At 41.6% G+C, this 17,904-nt stretch overlaps 1 protein-coding gene across 4 annotated transcripts; it reads right to left on the reverse strand.

The window, feature by feature from the left end:
• Positions 1-237: 237 nt before the first annotated feature.
• On the reverse strand, positions 238-16,636 carry ZFAND5 (zinc finger AN1-type containing 5). 4 transcript variants are annotated; one of them, XM_041458454.1, is made up of 6 exons: positions 16,451-16,636; positions 13,353-13,510; positions 12,826-12,937; positions 12,319-12,416; positions 2,126-2,251; positions 238-1,872 (listed from the first exon to the last, which is right to left on the reverse strand). In XM_041458454.1, the coding sequence occupies exons 2-6, from the start codon at positions 13,501-13,503 to the stop codon at positions 1,724-1,726; spliced, it is 636 nt and encodes a 211-aa protein (XP_041314388.1). In that variant the 5' UTR covers positions 13,504-13,510; positions 16,451-16,636; the 3' UTR covers positions 238-1,723. The 4 variants fall into 4 exon arrangements, with proteins under 4 accessions (XP_041314388.1, XP_041314385.1, XP_041314387.1 ...); XM_041458451.1 differs by lacking the exon at positions 16,451-16,636 and adding an exon at positions 15,255-15,410; XM_041458453.1 differs by lacking the exon at positions 16,451-16,636 and adding an exon at positions 15,125-15,245.
• Positions 16,637-17,904: the final 1,268 nt, after the last annotated feature.

Raw genomic sequence — 17,904 nt, forward strand, 5'->3', positions numbered from 1 at the left:
GGCGTTTTTGTCAGGTCATCAAGTAGTTACCTCTACCCCTGATGCTCATGCAATTCGTCTCAAAAATTTGAGACAAATTTGTCCATATTTGGTATATCCAAATAAGGACACAGGCAAGCTTATGCATAGGACAGTATCTGTAAGAACTTATATTAAACTTTGCTCTTGATCCTCTACAAGGTCACATTCTCATTACAACAAGAACTAAAACCAATGAACTACCATAAAAGGAAGTAATCCTTCTGTACATTATTTTTATTATTTACATAATACAATATAGCATAGATGCTGTAGCTTATGTGCAATACATAAATATGAACTATCTGTACATGTTTGCATATCTAGTAACTCAGAAGAACAAAGTTAGAAGCGAAAACCTGACGCTTTTAATAGTGAAGTAAAAACCAAGACTGAACAAAAATCAGGTAGGAGTAGTGCCTTGTGTATGTATGTAACTATTTACAGATGGGAACAGACATTACCACAACACTAGTCTAAACCGTATTTGTTTATATAAAAAACACAAATTTCATACATCACAAAAACCCCTTCCATTATAACACAGAAGTGATATATATTACCAGACAAGCATCAGTGAAGAATACTGCCTTTTCTAGTTGTTATTGTACAATGCCGTAGATAACGCAGCCCATGCAATACACCCAAGAACACTACAGTCCTATACCCAAGTACAATTAAAAATGATAAAGCAGCCCTCCAAGAGTGGTTCCAGCTACCATTTAAGTCTACAGCAGCCATGTTAGGTATGGTTTTCCATGCAGAACGGTGCAACTGTTACATTTAAAACTAGAAAAATTAATTCCTAATATTCTTTTGAACTTGGAACACACAGAACATAAGTAGTACATGAATAATAAACTCCTCTAGTATTTCAGCAACTTATTCAGACTCTTGCTGCTTGATAGAGATGCTGTGATATGTCTAGAAACATTTGTAACTGTGTTTTGAAAACCAATCTTACAATATTGTGCTACACAACATTTTTAGCTAGGCAAGGAAAAGCGGACAACTCTGCAGGCCAGTTCTTAAGCTCCTAATGGGACATTTCCTTTGGGAACTTTTTTCCAAGATTCTAAAGTTAACGTAATCTTTTACAAAACAACTTTCTTCTCATATGTATTTGATTTTTTCCATTTTTCTCAGTGCAGTTGTTAAGTGACTTAAATATGGCAAAGATGCTCATCTTACTGTGATGGTAGACCCCTCTACACAGCTTGCATTCTGCTGGAAAACTAAAATGGGAGTGTGACAACTAAAAGTAGAATGAGATTTTAAATGATAGAAGTAGACTGCCAACTGTTTTGATGTGTCCTTCTCCTAAACAGGCATATAACATTAGCCGAACATTAAATACCTCATGCACATCTCAAAAGGCAGAGCTGCTGCACACATGCAGATTGAATAAATCTATCTGGCACATGTGAACTAGTCTGTCCTCTGTGCATGTGTATTCCTGTGCAGGTTTCTGATCATCCATCTATTCTGGGGAGGGCATATACATTTTCAAGGGCTGTATCTATCCAATTCTGTCTGTAACAAACACCCAAACATCTGAAGTATCATTCAGACAGACAGGACTAGAAGTAAAACTTTTGAAAAGAAAGGAAAATGACCATGCACCCGCTCTTTTCATGGTTTTTAGGATGTATTGAAAAAAAAAGCCCCACAAAAAGTCAGTCAGTCTTTTCACAAGCACATTAATTTATATTCTCTGAATTTTTTCAGCCACCACAACTGGATTCTCTTTTCTGATTTTTGCTGCAGCTTCTGCTTTGTAGTCATATGGGCAGTTATGCTTGTCAGAATAACGGTGAAGTCCACAAAATAGGTTTCCACAACGGCAGTCAAATCCTGTACACAGAAAAAGAAGAAACATTACTAGGAATTAGTTTTAAATAAAGGTGTTAATTAAGGGTGCAGTCACTACAAAGGGGATAGGTTTGCCTACTACAACATACAGGGCAAGAAAAAGAAATGGATTTACTAAGTTGTGTAAATTGTGAAAAAGCTGGTAAGTTTAATAGAACACAAATTTTGTCAAGTTTAATCTAGCAAGAAGTAACTAATCATGCAAATTTGTTTAAAATTGACTGTATTTTCACACCTGTAAGGCCAACCTTCTTCCTGCACATGAAACATCTGTTCTTCTTTGGTTTCGGCAGTTCAGCAGCTCTCTCCTCACTCTCTGAAGTACCAGGCTGAGAAACTGATGGACTTGGCTGAGTAACAACTGTTAAAAGCACACAAAGGAAATCAGGGTTAAATTTGCTTTTCTTGACTTCACGAGGTGTCCAGTAGTATGTATACATTAATGATTAATTCACCCACTAAGACCCTGACATCTGTTGCCTACAGTACTACATTGACTAGTCTAAAAACATGAATCAGAAATAAGAATTTTGATCCATCCCTTCCGACTTTACTTGAGACACTCAGATATTTCCCCACATTTCAACCAGCTAGAAAATATATGGCACTTACTCTGTATATCTATACAGGCTTGAAAAGCATGACAGAAATTCCATGTACACATTTTATATTTAAATAAATCATATGATCAAGTAACACAATCTAAACAGTAACAATACTGTCACAGCTGAAGTTGCTGAACACAGATACCACTCTAGGAAATATAACTAACAGGAAAATATTTTACGAAAAAAAAAAAAAAAGAAAGAAATTCAGCAATGTGTTCCTGCTATAGTACTGAGTTGTTTTGCCACTTCTGCAGTGAAGTCAGGTATCTAAAGCAGTTCACCAAGACAGCAGCTAGGAAGCTGTTAATTCTGTGACAGATCCAGAACACAGCTATAAAATACACAGTTCTAAAGAGCCCTCAATTAAATAATAAAGTGCAGATTTGAATTGCATATCTGTAGTTTTTGTAAATTATTCCGTTTCAGTGTTCAAGCAGGTATAGTCAAAATAAACACTTTCTCAATTGCCTCTTTAGACATGGCTGTTTTATTGAAAAAAGTGTTTTATCCCAAAAATTTAATTTTTTAATTGATATCCTCTTCATATCCAAAATTGGCACTAAGGAAAGCTGAGAGATGCGCTTGTACACAACTTGCTTGTAATACTTGCTCTTGGTACAAGTTTGCTAAACACTCTCAGAGTATGATAACATCATCATAATGTCTATTAACTACAAAATGCATTTCATAATAAATGGAGTACATAAGCCTCAAGGACGTATTTGCAATCAACTTCATACAAATATGGTTTGTTAGATGAGATTCTTTTGAATAGTACTTGCTTTTTAAAATTGTGTTTGCATTGTCATAGAAAACTTCACAATTCACTGTACAAGAAAGGCCCCAGACAAGACTTCATAATCTAAAGAAGACTTATAAGCAACAAACTCTCAGAAGTAACAGGGAACCTTCAGTGCTCATTATCAAATTTCATGCAGCAGAACAAATGACTGCTAATATTTTTCATACCTCTACATCATAGCAACAGTCCTAATGAAAAACCAAGGTCATTTACAACCTGATTGTTTTGGGTTTTTTTTTGTAACATTGCAGATATTTTATAACCTGTTTTTTGTGAAAACAATTTGTTTTGATTAAGATTTTCTAGATGAACAAATTTGACACTCTGAACTTGTCTTTAAATCCTAAGAAAATCATTGTTCAGTACCAGTTTGTCTAGTAGAGAGCCTGTGACCAAAAACTGGCCTAACAGCCAGCAATATCACAAACTGAGTGTACCTGCTGGATGTGGTGCACCTTGGCTAAGAGCTGTCAGCTATGGCCTTAAAAAATAAAAAGACTGAACACCTCCCCAAAAGTATAGTCAAATCCCTCTTTTTAAGATTTGTTATACTGCTAGTCTGTTTCAAAATGAAATGCTAATTGTAAGCCAAAACAGATGAATAAGAAGAACCAGAAACACAGACATTGTAATTTGGTGTGTAGTTAATTAAGGGGAAGCTTCATCTATGTCAGAAACAAGTTAAAATTTTGAGCCCTGGGAGTATGCATGTTGTTTCAACCATACGCCAAAGAAAATGTAGAGGGGGGCAAATCAACAATGACATGAAGTCACTCACAACATACACTAAGAGAAAACGAAAATGAGCAGGAAACCATTTATGTCACTGCCTAACACATGTCAACATGGAAACAAAAATGAAAACTTTCCAAGAATTACCATGGCAAAAAGACAGCTTAGATCACTCTACCACAAAACAAAGCCTCTGAGAACAAACTCATCTAGGGAAAATGTTACGAATTTCTACAAGTCTACTTTCATCTTTGCATCAAGAAACTGCAACAATGGCAGCCCACAATGTGTAAAGTGATGGAAGTGATTCTAAGAAACTGCAGCAGCACATTCCCTGAAAGGGCTTCTGAATAGGATCCTTCCCCCACAACTAAAACATCTTCCAAGGAGTAAAAGCAGTACACAACATACAGTAATGGTCACTAAAAAGTATCAATACAAGAGGGGACATAGTTCCCTAAATCCAAACTAAAATGTTCCTTTTATTACTCTCCAAGAACAAAGGATTCTGCTATTATTTTATGCCAGCAGACTTTAGTCTGATTGGCTTTTATGATGTTAAATGTTCATAAATGTGATTCTGAGTAATGGCAAGGACAGACGAAAAAGCTGCCTGCCCTGTCCCCTAAAGCTCAGAACAAAATTCCTTTTTCATCAACCTGTAGAGGAAAAATGTTGAAAACTGCAGTTGTTCTGCCATGACATCAGGAACCTATCCAAATCAAAATCAAAATACTGTTCTTAGAGTTGCTTGTCACAAAAGGCTTCCTTTAACACAAAAGACAAATTCAACTGGGCAAGTACAATTTCAGTCCTCAAGATATTCACTTAAATTCTTGCCAGAAATCACAGTGTTAATGATAAATGATTTATGTATCACTACAGAAGGTAGCTGAAAAAGTGCCAAAAGCTGTAAAATAGTGGTTACTGGTACCTGTCAACCTGCTTCCTCAGTAACACTGTTCAGATGAATCAAACTCTTTTATCACCAAAACTTCTCACCACTGTAAAAGAGCTCTTAGTGGCATGCAGGCACTTTTCCATCCTGATCTCCAAACTGGAGAAACATGGATTTGAAGGACAAACTACATGGTGGATAAGGGATTGACTGGATGGACACAGCCAGAGAGGTGTGGTCAATGGCTCTATGTCCAGGCGGAGACTGGTGATGGGTGGCGTCCCTCTGTCTTGGGAGCCCTGCTCTTGAATACCTTAATCAGTTACACAGACAGGGATTAAGTGCATCCTCAGCATGAAGGAGGGGATGCCAGACAGGGAGATCTGGACAAACTTGAGAAATGGGGTCAAGACCTGTCCATCTACTCTGCTACTGTAGACCCCATCTGGAGTGCTGAATCCAGCTCTGGGGTCCTCAGCACAGCAAAGATGTGAATCTACTGGGTTAACACCAGAGGAGGGCTACTAAGATGATCAGGAGGCTGAAGCACCTCTCCTATGAAGCCAAGCTGAGAGAGATGGGGCTGTTCAGCATGGAGATGTCAAGGCTCTAGGAATACCTTATTGAAACCTTTCCAAGCTTAGAGGGCTTATAAAACAAAGGGATAGATTTACACGTGGGTAGATAGTGATACGACCAGGGGAAACACTTTGGAATTACAAGATAGATTTGTATTGGATGTTAGGCAGAAATTCTTTACTACAAGAGCAGTGACACACAGGAACAGAGGGCTTGGAACTAGATGGTCTATAAAGCCCTTTCCAACCCAAATGGTTCTATGGCTCTGTGTAGCCCTCTCCATCACCTTGGTCATGGTCCCCTCCTGTCGCTGGCTCAAGACCTGCAAAGATTTACTTCACTTGAATTCTACCAGATCAGTTCTCCTAATACAATGCCAAAAACTTCAGGGAGAACTGATTTTCAGAACTGGGTAGGCTTTTATTAACACTTTTGGTCTTAAATGATTGCCTGCAGGCACTATAAATATGCATTACCATAATGGCCAATGATGGCTATTATCCTAACAAATTAATGATAAAGACTAACACAAGCCTATACTGGAGGTGGCTGCCTAAAAGAGTCTACACAAATATAGGCATTTCACCGTGAATTTTGGAAAATTTTCTTCAAATGTAGCCTAAAGATAAGATGCATCTTTACAAGAGAAGCAGCAAGGCCACTGATGGAACCAGTCAGCCACAGGACAAAGTACAACAGCTACTCAATCTACATGAAAAAGGTTCTACGAACTGAAAAATAAAGTTCTTCTTAGACTCATGGGAGTGCCACTTGAAATTAAAAACCACTCTAAGAAAAGCATGTTCAAAGCTGTCAGTAGCTTTCTTATATAAAACACTATGGCTACTTAAAAAAACCCCCATGTACTAGCATTACAGAGATTTCACTCTGAAAAGGAATGAATCCAATCTCAGCTGAAGAAAACACGTACTGACTGAAAATCAATCAGTACTATTTTCTAACATTCTCCATATCTAAAGTGACCAGAAAGACATACAAAAGTAACAGAATAAAGTCTTTAGAAGCTTCTCTGACTAAAGAAAAATTCACCAAAATAAAATCTAAACACCTTAAACTTCAAGGATAAATTCTTGAAAGTGCAGGGAAAGAAACTGATATAAGGACTGTTACTTGATGAAGCTAACTGCTAATTCCTGCCACTGAAGAAACAGAAAAAACAAAACAAGACAAAAGGTCAAGTCAGAAGTTATCCAAAATACATTAGATGCATTTCTTGCAGTTCTGGAGCTGAAACAGTAGTAGTAGAAGCACTGGACACAGTAGAATCCTTATACTGCATATTAACACAACTGTCCTGGCTTCAGCTGGGATAGAGTTATTTTATTCTCAGTAGCTGGTACAGCACTGCATTTTGGATTCAGTATGAGAATAATGTTGATAATATTAATAAAACTAGTGTTTTAGATGTTGCTAAATGGTGTTTTTACTTTAAAACGAAGACTTCTCAGTTTCATGTGCTCTGCAAGCAAACAGGTGCACAAAAAGCCTGGAGGGAGAATCACTGGGACAGCTGACCTGAATGAACTAGCCAATGGAATAGTCCACACAACAGAACACACTTCCCAATATATAAATGGGGGGTGGTGACTGGGAGCTGCCAATCACTGCTGGGGAATGAGCTGGGCATCAGTCAGCAGGTGGTGACCAAATGTACTATGCACCACTTGTGTAGTTTCCGGAGTTTATTCCTCCTTCTCCTCTTTTCATTACAATTATATAACCATCAGCATCGCTTATCTTACTTCACTTTAATTGTTAAGCTCTTTTTATCTTAACCCATGCGGTTTAGTTTTTTCTTCCACATCTGTCCTCAGCACTAGGGAGCAAGAACTGAGTGAGTGGCTGCATAGCACTTAGCTGTCAGCTGGGGTTAATCTAAGGCAACAAAGTGCTTGTACATAAAATTTCAGTCTGGAAGGATGGGCAGTGCCTATTATGCTTTATTGAACTTTTGCTCAGGAACTACAAATTCTATGCCTACCTATGTGCCTGTGATGAAAGGCTGTAAAACACCTCCATCCTTCCCACTCCCTGGAGAGAGGGAATATAATATTCTGCAGCCACCCACTCACTTTCTGCATGCCCAACTCTAACTCTTCTATTTGCATATTTAATACCTTAAATTAATATGCCCCATTATTACAACATACAGATTCCCCAGTTTCAGTATCACACAGAAACACAGTTTAATATGGTTATTATAAAGACTTGACGTGCAAGGTGTATACTAATAATAATAATAATAATAATAATAATAATAATAATAATAATAATAATAATAATGTTGTGCTATCACCAACACGCACAGCACCAGCAGTTAGGTCCTCAGCACTTTTCTATGCAGTGGACTGCTTCAGTGCTTACAAGAGACCTAATTTCTGAAATTTTTCAATCAGGAGTGTTTACCAAAGCTACAGCAGGCATGGGAAACATGAAAACAAGCCAATTATTTAAAACACAATACAGAATTATATCAGACAATGTTACTAATACCACGGAACTGTTTACAGCAAGTAACATGATGAAAGTACTACAGCCATGTGTGAAAACAAACCAGAATAAACAAGGCACTCATTACAACCAGATTTAAGGAACATCATGTACTTACATCTTGATCTTACCAGATATCATAAGCTACCTTACTTACATCTTACCCACAATATTACCTGCAACACACTGGCTCTATCTACAGCATAGTAAGGGTAACCTTTTACAGGGTCTCTCAGCCTGAATGCCCAACAGCTGTAAAATAGCTCTAACCTTAATAGCTTGATAGAAAGCAAAGAGACAAGCCAACCACAATTGCCTGCTGTCTTCTAACACTGCTGCTGCTGAATGAAAGGATAAGTTACAGCATGGACGGAAGTTAACAGTATGTAACTTACACAATACCATTAGCAGTTCAATTTCTGTCTTACTTTTTCATAAGCAATACTACTTGCATGTAACACTATTCCCTAAATTGGAGCATTACTGCATTAAAAAACTCAACCCAACCAAAAAAACCTCTAAATAACAACAACAAAAAACAACCACCAAAAATAGTACACCCTTAAGCCAGTGCTGATACTGTATTTGGAAACACTGATATACCTGACTAGAGGCTGATCATTTTGCAAAGTAATCACCTAGGATAGTCTAAGAAAATGCTAAAAATAGGCCGTGCATTAAAACAATACAATTGTTGAAATAAACTTGTTTTCAAAACCATTTATTTTCAGTGGTGTATTGGTTTTGCATGGCCTGGTTTTGGTAGTGCGAGGCTACAGAGGTGGCTTCTATGAATCGATGGTAGAAGCTTCTTCCATGTCTGGCAGAGCCAATCCCTGTAGCTGGGATGTGCTGCTTTCTGGCCAATCAGAAATGGTGATAACACCTCGGTGGTAACATATTTAAGTAGAAAGAAAAACAGCAGTTGTTGCACATCAGTAGTCTCAGCCAGAGATGAGTGGAATGAGAACACGTGAGAAGAACAACTGTGCAAACACCAAGGTCAGTGAAGGAGGGGCAGGAGGTGCTCCAGGCATTGGAGCTGAGATTCCTCTGCAGCCTGTGGTGCAGATCATGGTGAAGCAGCTATGCCCCTGCAGCCATGGAGGTCCACGGTGATGCAGGGGTCCATCTGCAGCCCAGGGAGGAGGCCCACAACAGAGCACGGGGATGCCTGAAGGGAGACTGTGACCCCATGGGAGACCTGAGGAAGAGAGGGGCTCTGCTCCCAGGCTGGAGCAGCCTTGTCCTTCAAAGACTGTACCCTATGGAAAAGTCACCCACCCTGCAACAGTTTGAGGAGTCCCATTGCCCATGGGATGGACTCATATTGCAGCACTTCTCTGGGACCTGCTGCTCCTGACATACACTCATGTTGGAGAAATTCATAGAGCTCTCTTCGGTGGCAGGGACCCCACAGTGCAGCAAGAGACTGCCTCCTCTCCCTGAGCAGGAGGAGCCTTGGGTAATGAACCGACTACAACCCTGGCTCCTGGCACCACTGGGGTAGGAGGTACAGAGGATGTGGGGGTGTGTGAAGAGCGGGTGGGGGGAAGGTGTTTTTAAGGTCTGTTTTTACTTCTCATTATCCTGCTCTGATTTTGTTAATGATAAACTCCATACCTCGAATTCAAGTCTGTTTTGCTCGTGACAGGTATTTGGGGAGCGATCTCTCCCCATCCTCTCAACCCATTAACCCCTCATTTTATTTTCTCTCCCCTGTCCAGCTGCGGAGGGGAGTGATAGAAAGGCTTTAATGAGTACCTGGCATCTAGTCAAGACTCAGAGCAGGTCAACAAGTTACAAGAAAAAAATCATGTGAGTTACAATGGAGTTACATCTACCATGCCTTTCTGCAGAAGTTAAGGTACAATTGTCTTAGCACCAGGTTTGCTCTGAACGCGGATCTAGGTTGCAACTTCAACTCAAAATCCCAACAAAATCAAGAGAAACAAGCTTGTTAAACTTCATAGTTTAATTTTTTTCTCAACTTCTCCACTTTCTAGTCAGTTGTTTCAATTCCAAAAGCAGAAAAAGTATAATTTTATGCTACAAGACTGCAAAAAGAATTAGTTTACCAGATGTAATCCTTCTTTTAAACTTTCTGATTCATAAGGAAAGCATACAAAATGTCTTTTGCTAATGAACAGTGGCAGAAGAGAATGCGACTTCATACTGTTGAAGATACAGCTCATGATCTAATACCATCTGGTTATGAAATTGTCCCTAGCATCAGCCTATGTTTACAGCTACGCTGTATTTCATTAACAACTCCATGACTGCATTATTTTAGAGAATCATACCTCAAAGAAAGTATTAACTTTTGTTGCTATTAGGTAATGCAAATTATTTACCATTGTTCCAGTCTGTCCTCAAGAGACCAACACACAATGGATGCTACTGGAAAAAAGGAAAATAGAAAATCCTGCCTAGTCCAGACACATCAGGAATTTTTAATAAAAAGTCTAGGCCAGTTTCTCTTACCTGCAAGACACAGAGTAATGCACCACTAAATATAGCCAACACTGTTAAATTAAGATGTTCAACAAACCCTATGAATAGTATATAAGGACATTATCTTATGCTGTCTAGGATCTGTGCCAAACAATAATAGTTAAAAGGGAACTTGGGCATCACAGCAGCTAAGGCTGCCTCATGAATTTACAGGTATGTTTCTCAGGAGGTAGATTTTTCAAGTTTTCAAGTTCTTTCCAGAGGCATTTTAAGTTCTCTGGTAGTATTTCCAGCCACCTCTACACAAGCTTGTGACAGCTTTTACTTTTCAACCTGTTATATCATTTACTACAATTCCTAAGTATCTTTGAGCTGCTTTGGATTTCCCCCCCCATTCTAATCAATAGTAAGCTGCGCGACCTATTACACAGTGGACCCACAGTACCAGAAAAACAGGTTACACATCAACAATAACAAAAGACTTTCTTTGCAGCTGGCAAAATGACAACTAAAGAAAAGTAAAATCACCTATTACTTCTGCATTATTACCAATTTATGTATTTCTATTTCCTTCTTGACATATTCCTGTGGGATTTCATAACACAGCACAATGGGTTAATGAAGACTGGTGCAAAGTTGAAATTACTTTTCAGTCACATAGTGAAGCCTCTTCAGATGACATCAGGTACAGAAATTTAATAATTGTAAAAACTGCCTCTTAGTCCATACAAAATGAAAAAACACAATATATTGTATAACTGTACTTTAATTCATGTCACAGAACCTTGACTTAGCATGACTTATGAAGATGATAAAACTCTCTGTACAAACACTGAGCAAATTAACCTCAAGTGTCAGACCAGTCTTTGGTCTGGCAAAGACTATATCTTGGCAAATATATAAACTAGATAAAAACCACTTTGATACAGTGCTTAGTAGCATCTGATGCCATTTTCATCTCAATGACTTCAAAAGTGAAGAAACAGATTGTGCCTTCAGCTTGAGTAAACAGATACTAAACAACAGCTTTTAGTTTTTAAAACTGTTTCAGAGCTGGTAAATTTAAATAAAAGAGTCTGGATTTGTTAAAGAACAAACCAAGTGCGTTAAGATATCCATTTGAACAAACTGGTACGAATTTAGTTGTTCACTAGTTAGGTTAAGCAAGCTTCCCTCCCTCTCTGCCTCTCTCCAAGAAATAGTTTAGACATCGAAGTTTTACTACTCCAGCTACAACTATCCAGCATGAAATAAAACTGTTAAACGGACAATTCCCACAAAACAATTAAAGCTGCAACTACCCTACATCCCTGGAACACTGCATTGATTATGTCTACAGATACTCAATTAGTTTAAGAACCCTAAGCAACTTCTGTTAATGTTTCTAAACCACCTATTCTCTCTTCCCCAACAGCTTCACTCCTCTGCAGAATGGAATTTATTAAGCACCCTTCTCCAAATACAACAAGCCATTTTGACTGCTATGAGTCAGCTGGAATTGTTCTGCTAGACAACATACCGAATCCCAACAGTTTGACTTTAGAACAGAACACCTTGCCCCAAATATTATTTTAGAGTGCCTCACTTTTAAAAACAAACATTAGTGATCTAAAAACACCCTCATAAGTGTCAAATCCTTTACTAACATTTAACATATATTTTAAAGCTGTTCTGGAACTAGTCCTTTTTCTTGATTCTGAGGAGACAGTACTCAAAAGTATCGTAAACACATCTCTTACAACAGGAGGTGGCTACTCAGAAAGTAAAAAAAACCCTGCACTCATGTTAAGACACTGGTTAAGACACAGTGTCACTCTGAGATATACCTGTCACTCTGAACATACCTGGCTCAGTCTCTGTTTTCGGTGTTGATTCTTCCTCTCTTGAAATGCTCATTTCTGTCATTTGCTGTGTTACAGGCAAAGCGGCAACAGGCACGTTTCTGTTCAAGCACAGTGATACACATAATTTACATCAGTTTTACATTAATAATAAAAGCTTGAACTGTTCAGACCCATTAATGAACTACTGGTTCAGTCACTACTGATACATTTTCCTGAACTATACTTCTACTATCTTCAAAATACACTTCTTTATTCTATTTTAGTTTCCCTAGAAAAAAAACAGGCAAGTCTGTAACAAATTAGTTCTGTAGATAAACAAAAACCATTCCTTTTACTACAGCACTACAACACCAAATATCTGAAAGATTTTTCAATTTACATGGATTCACAGAGCCCTGTCAGGTCTGTTTTCTTCTGCAGACACTCACTGCAACAGAGCAGGACTGCTGCAGGCCTTCCGGCACACTCACAGCTCATTCAACCATCACAGTATGACCTTAATTTTACCTTGTTTTTTCAGATGTGCTGCCAGCAGCACCTTCACAGTTGTTTAAGCTAGTGTCTGCTCTCTGTACAGATGCAGAGTCTGAGGTAGGACTGTTTGAACCACTGGTTGTTCCTATGTAACAAGAATTTGACAAGTTATGAACATATTGCAGAAAACACATTAATCAAATAGTCTCCTATACAGCTGTGAACTGCCTGCATACAATTTTCAATGTTACTGCTTATTACTTTTTACTTAAAGACACTTTTACTTAACAACCAAAATAGAGATTGCATAAGAAAATGCTAACAGAAGTGGCTAAGTGGGAAAGCAAGTTATGACTGAATGCCAAGCAAACCAGAACACATTACACAGAAATTATTTTTATCTTTACTGTGCTTTAAAGTAGCATTTTCCTTGAATATTTGTTCTTTCAGTTCAGCTTTCAGAAGTTCTCCAAGAAAATGTTCTAATATTCCTTGTAATCCTCTGTGGATTTCATTTCTAAAGAAATACAGAAACCCCCAACAATTCCCCACAACCTTACCCATTGGGCTGATTCTACCACTATTCTGCTGTCGCTGAAGATGTTCTTTGTAGCAAACTGAACACATCCCATTTGTCCTAGGATTTCCATAAAATCCACATCCTGTACTACACAGCATAGGCCCTGGGGTCTGGTTTGTCTCCTGAGTCATCTCGATGCTGTAAATAAAATAAAAAACTGCATTAGGAGCTGGTATGTCACCAAAATCAATTACAGGGTTAAAAGTATAAAAAAAATAAAAGAATTTTAAGTATGTCTGCTCACCCTGCCTCACCAAGTGATATCACCATTCTTAAAGAGGATTATATGAACATTAACATACCATTCAAGACCGCAATTTATTGCTAAGTAACATCATTACGAACCTTTAAGACAAGACAAATTATCATTGTACTAATACTGAGAAATAATATACTTGCTGAGCACTGAACTGCACGTGCAGGTTAATTTGAAAGCCAAAAAAACCTCCTTAGGTACCAGCTTCTGAGCACTAATAGGAATATGCAGAATAAATAAGACTAAGTTCATACCCACAAAACAGTTCTGGCAAATAACAGCTTATTTTTCTGGACTCCAACAGAGCCAAGAGACTCCAGCAGAAAAGTCCTGCTTTTTCAGCACTGATCTCACATCATTTTGAGGCTAATTTCACAATTACTCTCACAATACTCTTCCGAGGGAGATAATAACAAACTATTGAGTATGTTCTGTTACACAGCTTACACATTTACAGAAGGAAAAAACCCCTTCTCTAATCAGGTTACCAAGACTTCTAAGCCTCCCAAAACCAGTCAGTGCTAAGCGCGTTAGAAATAATGTCTTCACCTTCACTGCCTGTTAACCTCTGAAAAGCAAGGTTAGTAGAAAGGGGTATAGCAGCCAAATCCTTAACTCCCAAGGGCAATAAAACTGGAACACAGTAATCATACATTTGCTACAAATTGAAGACAAGCAATAATATTGCACTAAAATTTAAATTTAGTAGAAGCTGTGCATATGGCATCTGAAGACATTTTAGTATAAACTTTGGATTGCTGTTTTTGTATTCAGAAACTGTCACAGTAAGAGATATTTGACAGCTGAGACTTGCTAGAAGTCAAAAATGCCAAAAGTGAATTTGTTACAGTGTAAAGAAAAATGCTTCTAATTAAGAGGCCTCACATGGCAAGTACTAAACTTATGTTTCTCTAGTACAACTGCAACTGACAGGTGTCTTTAGATAAACTAAACTTCTGGGATGACAGTAAGCAAAACCGGGAGAAAGTAAACAAGCAAAATTCATCCTGTCAGCCAGTGGTCACAGGACCTAACTTTCCAGGCATAAATAGCTGTACTATTTATAGCTTTATAACACCTTCCAGGTATAAATAGCATTCTTTCTGGCTACAACATGACTTCACACTTATTCTGATACAGTTTTACAGCCAAACACACCAGTTAAAGGAGCTAGAAAAAAGCCTGACTCACCTAGAGAAAATCTAAAAAAATCTTGTCATCTTTGACAAGACACAGACCTATGTCTATATAACACAGAAAAAGACTACTTCTGCCTTTTAGTTACTAACCAGGTAAGACCAATACACTATCAAACACATTGCCAACATCAACTGACCTGCTTAATTTCCAAGTGCCCTAAAATTTCACCACTTACTAAATGTTGCTTTAGGTGCCAACTCTAATATTCCAGTAAAAACGAGAAACTCAGCACCTCCTTTGGTCTGCAGTCTTCCACTACCTGAAATGCATGCCCCTAACGGAACGATCGTTGCTACCTAACGCTGAACAAGTCGTGCTTTTCCAGGCTGCGGCGGACGGCCGGGGTTTCCACCCGCCTTCATTTTCAAGGGGCTTTCCGACAATGGGAACCCCGCTACGGCTGCCGCACCGCGACCGGCCCCTTACCGCAGCTCCGGGCCGGGGCACGGCCCGCTCGGCGCCGCCGCCGCGGTGGGTCTGTCACATGGGCGGACGAGCGCCGTGCTTCCGCCTGTCAGGCGGCGGCGTGACGGGCCCGGGCCGCCCGCTGAAGTCAGTCCCTATTTATATCTCCCGCAGGCCGCCGGCTCTGGCGGGAGGAGGTGCCGGCGAAATCCGACTGCCCTTCCCTTCCAGAGGGAAGCGGGGAGAGCGGGTGCCGACGTGCAGCCTTGAAAATGCGGCATCACCAGCCCGCCGCCTCCCGCGATCGGCGCCCCAGGGCAACCATCCACCAATGCACCCCGCAACCCGGGGCGGGTAGGGTTACACCCAACCGCTCCCCTTCGAGAGGAGGGAGAAAGATAATTGAAAAAGGTCTCCTTCCACCAGTACGCCCGTCGTCACCAGCCCAACTCGGAGGAAGAGGAGGGTAAATCTCGTCAGCGGCCCAGGCCGCGCACCTTAGTCACCCCTTCGGCCCCGAGGCCATGGCCGGGCTGCCGCCGTCCCGCCGGGCGATCCCACACCGGCGGCGTAACGACAAAAACGAGGGTCCCAACGCGCGCTGAAACCAGCCCGGAAACCCGGGACTGCGTTAACAACGGGCTCACTGACCTAAATACCGAAAGGCCTCAACATCCTCCTTCCGAAGAGGGATCACGATAAACATGAGAAACACAGGAACAAAACAAAAGGAGGGTGCACAAAGGCTGCGCGGGTCACTCGCGCTCGGCAGAGCCCTGTGTCGGTACGGGGGAACCGAACGGGCACAGGGCGCTCCCCAGGCGGGTGCAGTCCGGCGGCTGACTCAGACAAAGCGGGGGGCCCTGCCAAGCGCCGGCAGTGCTGCGCGTCTTAACTGCGTCTCCCACCCCCTCCGCCTCCTCCGCCACCCGGACACAAAAGACCCTCGCGACTGCCGGGCTGAGGAGCGGTGGCAGCGGACGGGGGTGTCCGGCCGAGCCGCTCCTCGCAACCGCCTGAGTCACGGTCGGCCCCGCCGCCGGCAGGCCCCACGCCGCCGCCAGACACAGGAACCTCATTGTCTCGCTGCCTGCGTTGCCCCGCAGCGGCTCCGCCGAAGGCCGAACGCAACGAGGCCGCCCAAGAGGAGGCCCGGGCACACCCCGCCGCGGTGAAGGCCCCGCGGAGCCGAGCCCAGCCTGCCACCCCTCACCCACCTGTTCCCGGCGGGGGCCACAAACCCCGCGGCGGGTGCCGGAGAAGGCGCCCCGGATAGCTCCGGGCGGCTGCGGGGAGAGCGGGGGTTGCGGCGGGCGCCGGGCTGGCGGCCGCGCCGCCGCCGCTTCGCTCCTTTGTTCCCGCAGCGGCAGCGGCGGCCGTGTCGGCACGGAGGAGAAGGAGGAGGAAAAGGAGGAGGAGGAGGAGGAGGGAGGAGCCCAGCCCGCCCTGCGGACGCGGCTCCTCCCTCTGCCCGCCCGCCGGTGCATGCGTGCTGCCGCCCCGCGCTCCGCCCGTTGCCCCTGTGGGGCGGGGGGGGCCCGGTGCCGCGCCGGCCGTTCTCCGCCGCAGCCACGTCACCGAGCGCGGGAGCCCCCGGCCGGGAGGGCTCCTCGCTGCCGGAGCGCCTGCTTACCGCTAGGTGTCCGAGGCACGGAGTGCCTCAGCGCCGGCTCGCTGCGGCACGTCGAGTCTTAGACTGCCTTTAAAATAGATTGCCTTTAAAATATAATTTTCTTGGGTATTTTCTTTCTTTTTGTTTGACCTAAATTTGCGTGCAAGATTCAGGCGTCTTGTGAGATGGAAAGTAAAAATGCAGGAGCATTGCCTCGAAAGGGAAGAGAACGTCCAATTTAAATTGCCAATTGTAAATTTAGTTGCCAGTTGTCTGGTAACATAGTTCTTTCATTGCTCTGAAGAGCAGAACTTCACTGAACAGAAAGAAGAAGGAAACAACTACACATTTTACTCAATACAATGATAATGAGCTAGTTCTACATGCCATTTTGGACAGAATCTTACCCTCTAAGAGGTTAGTACCTTCAAAAATACCATGAGATTCACAGAAAACTGCCTTGGAAACCTTTCCTAACTTGCGATGTTTGGAATGTCAGGGACTGATAAAAGGAGGACACTCCCAGGTAACCCTACGATTTTATCACAAGGAGCAAAAGAATATGTGCATCCTTAGAAGCCACAGCTTCAAAAGATCATGGTGATTTTGGACCTCCTGTTGTTTGTTTAGCAGCAGAACAAGCCAGCTGCCTTCTGAGGAAATGGGTGGCTGGTTCAAGGGACACTCTTTTAAAGAAGTCTTCTTCTATGAACATATTCATTGTAGAGCAGAAACATACTGCTTCCATCGTCTTAGAGCTGTTGTTTCTGGTTGCATGTTGGGAATTCTTCAAGAGTGTGGGTACCTAGAACTTGGCAGATGAGGCCAGCAGGAAATAAGTGGTTTGGGAATCTGAGCAGGGTTCCAGAAACTCATTTGAAAGACAGTAAGCTCACCTCCTGATGAAGGCCATCTGCCCTCTGAAGAGACTTGAGGTGTAGCATTCCTGAAACATTTTGGTAGAGATACACTGGTTTTAGACATATATTGGGTGCAGTCCAACAGAGGACAGAATGACCGTCTTTCCCACTGATTCTTCTCTAAAATACATTGGACTAC

Source organism: Pyrgilauda ruficollis, unplaced genomic scaffold (assembly GCF_017590135.1).
Source record: "Pyrgilauda ruficollis isolate IOZ18807 unplaced genomic scaffold, ASM1759013v1 scaffold128, whole genome shotgun sequence".
NCBI lineage: Eukaryota > Metazoa > Chordata > Aves > Passeriformes > Passeridae > Pyrgilauda > Pyrgilauda ruficollis.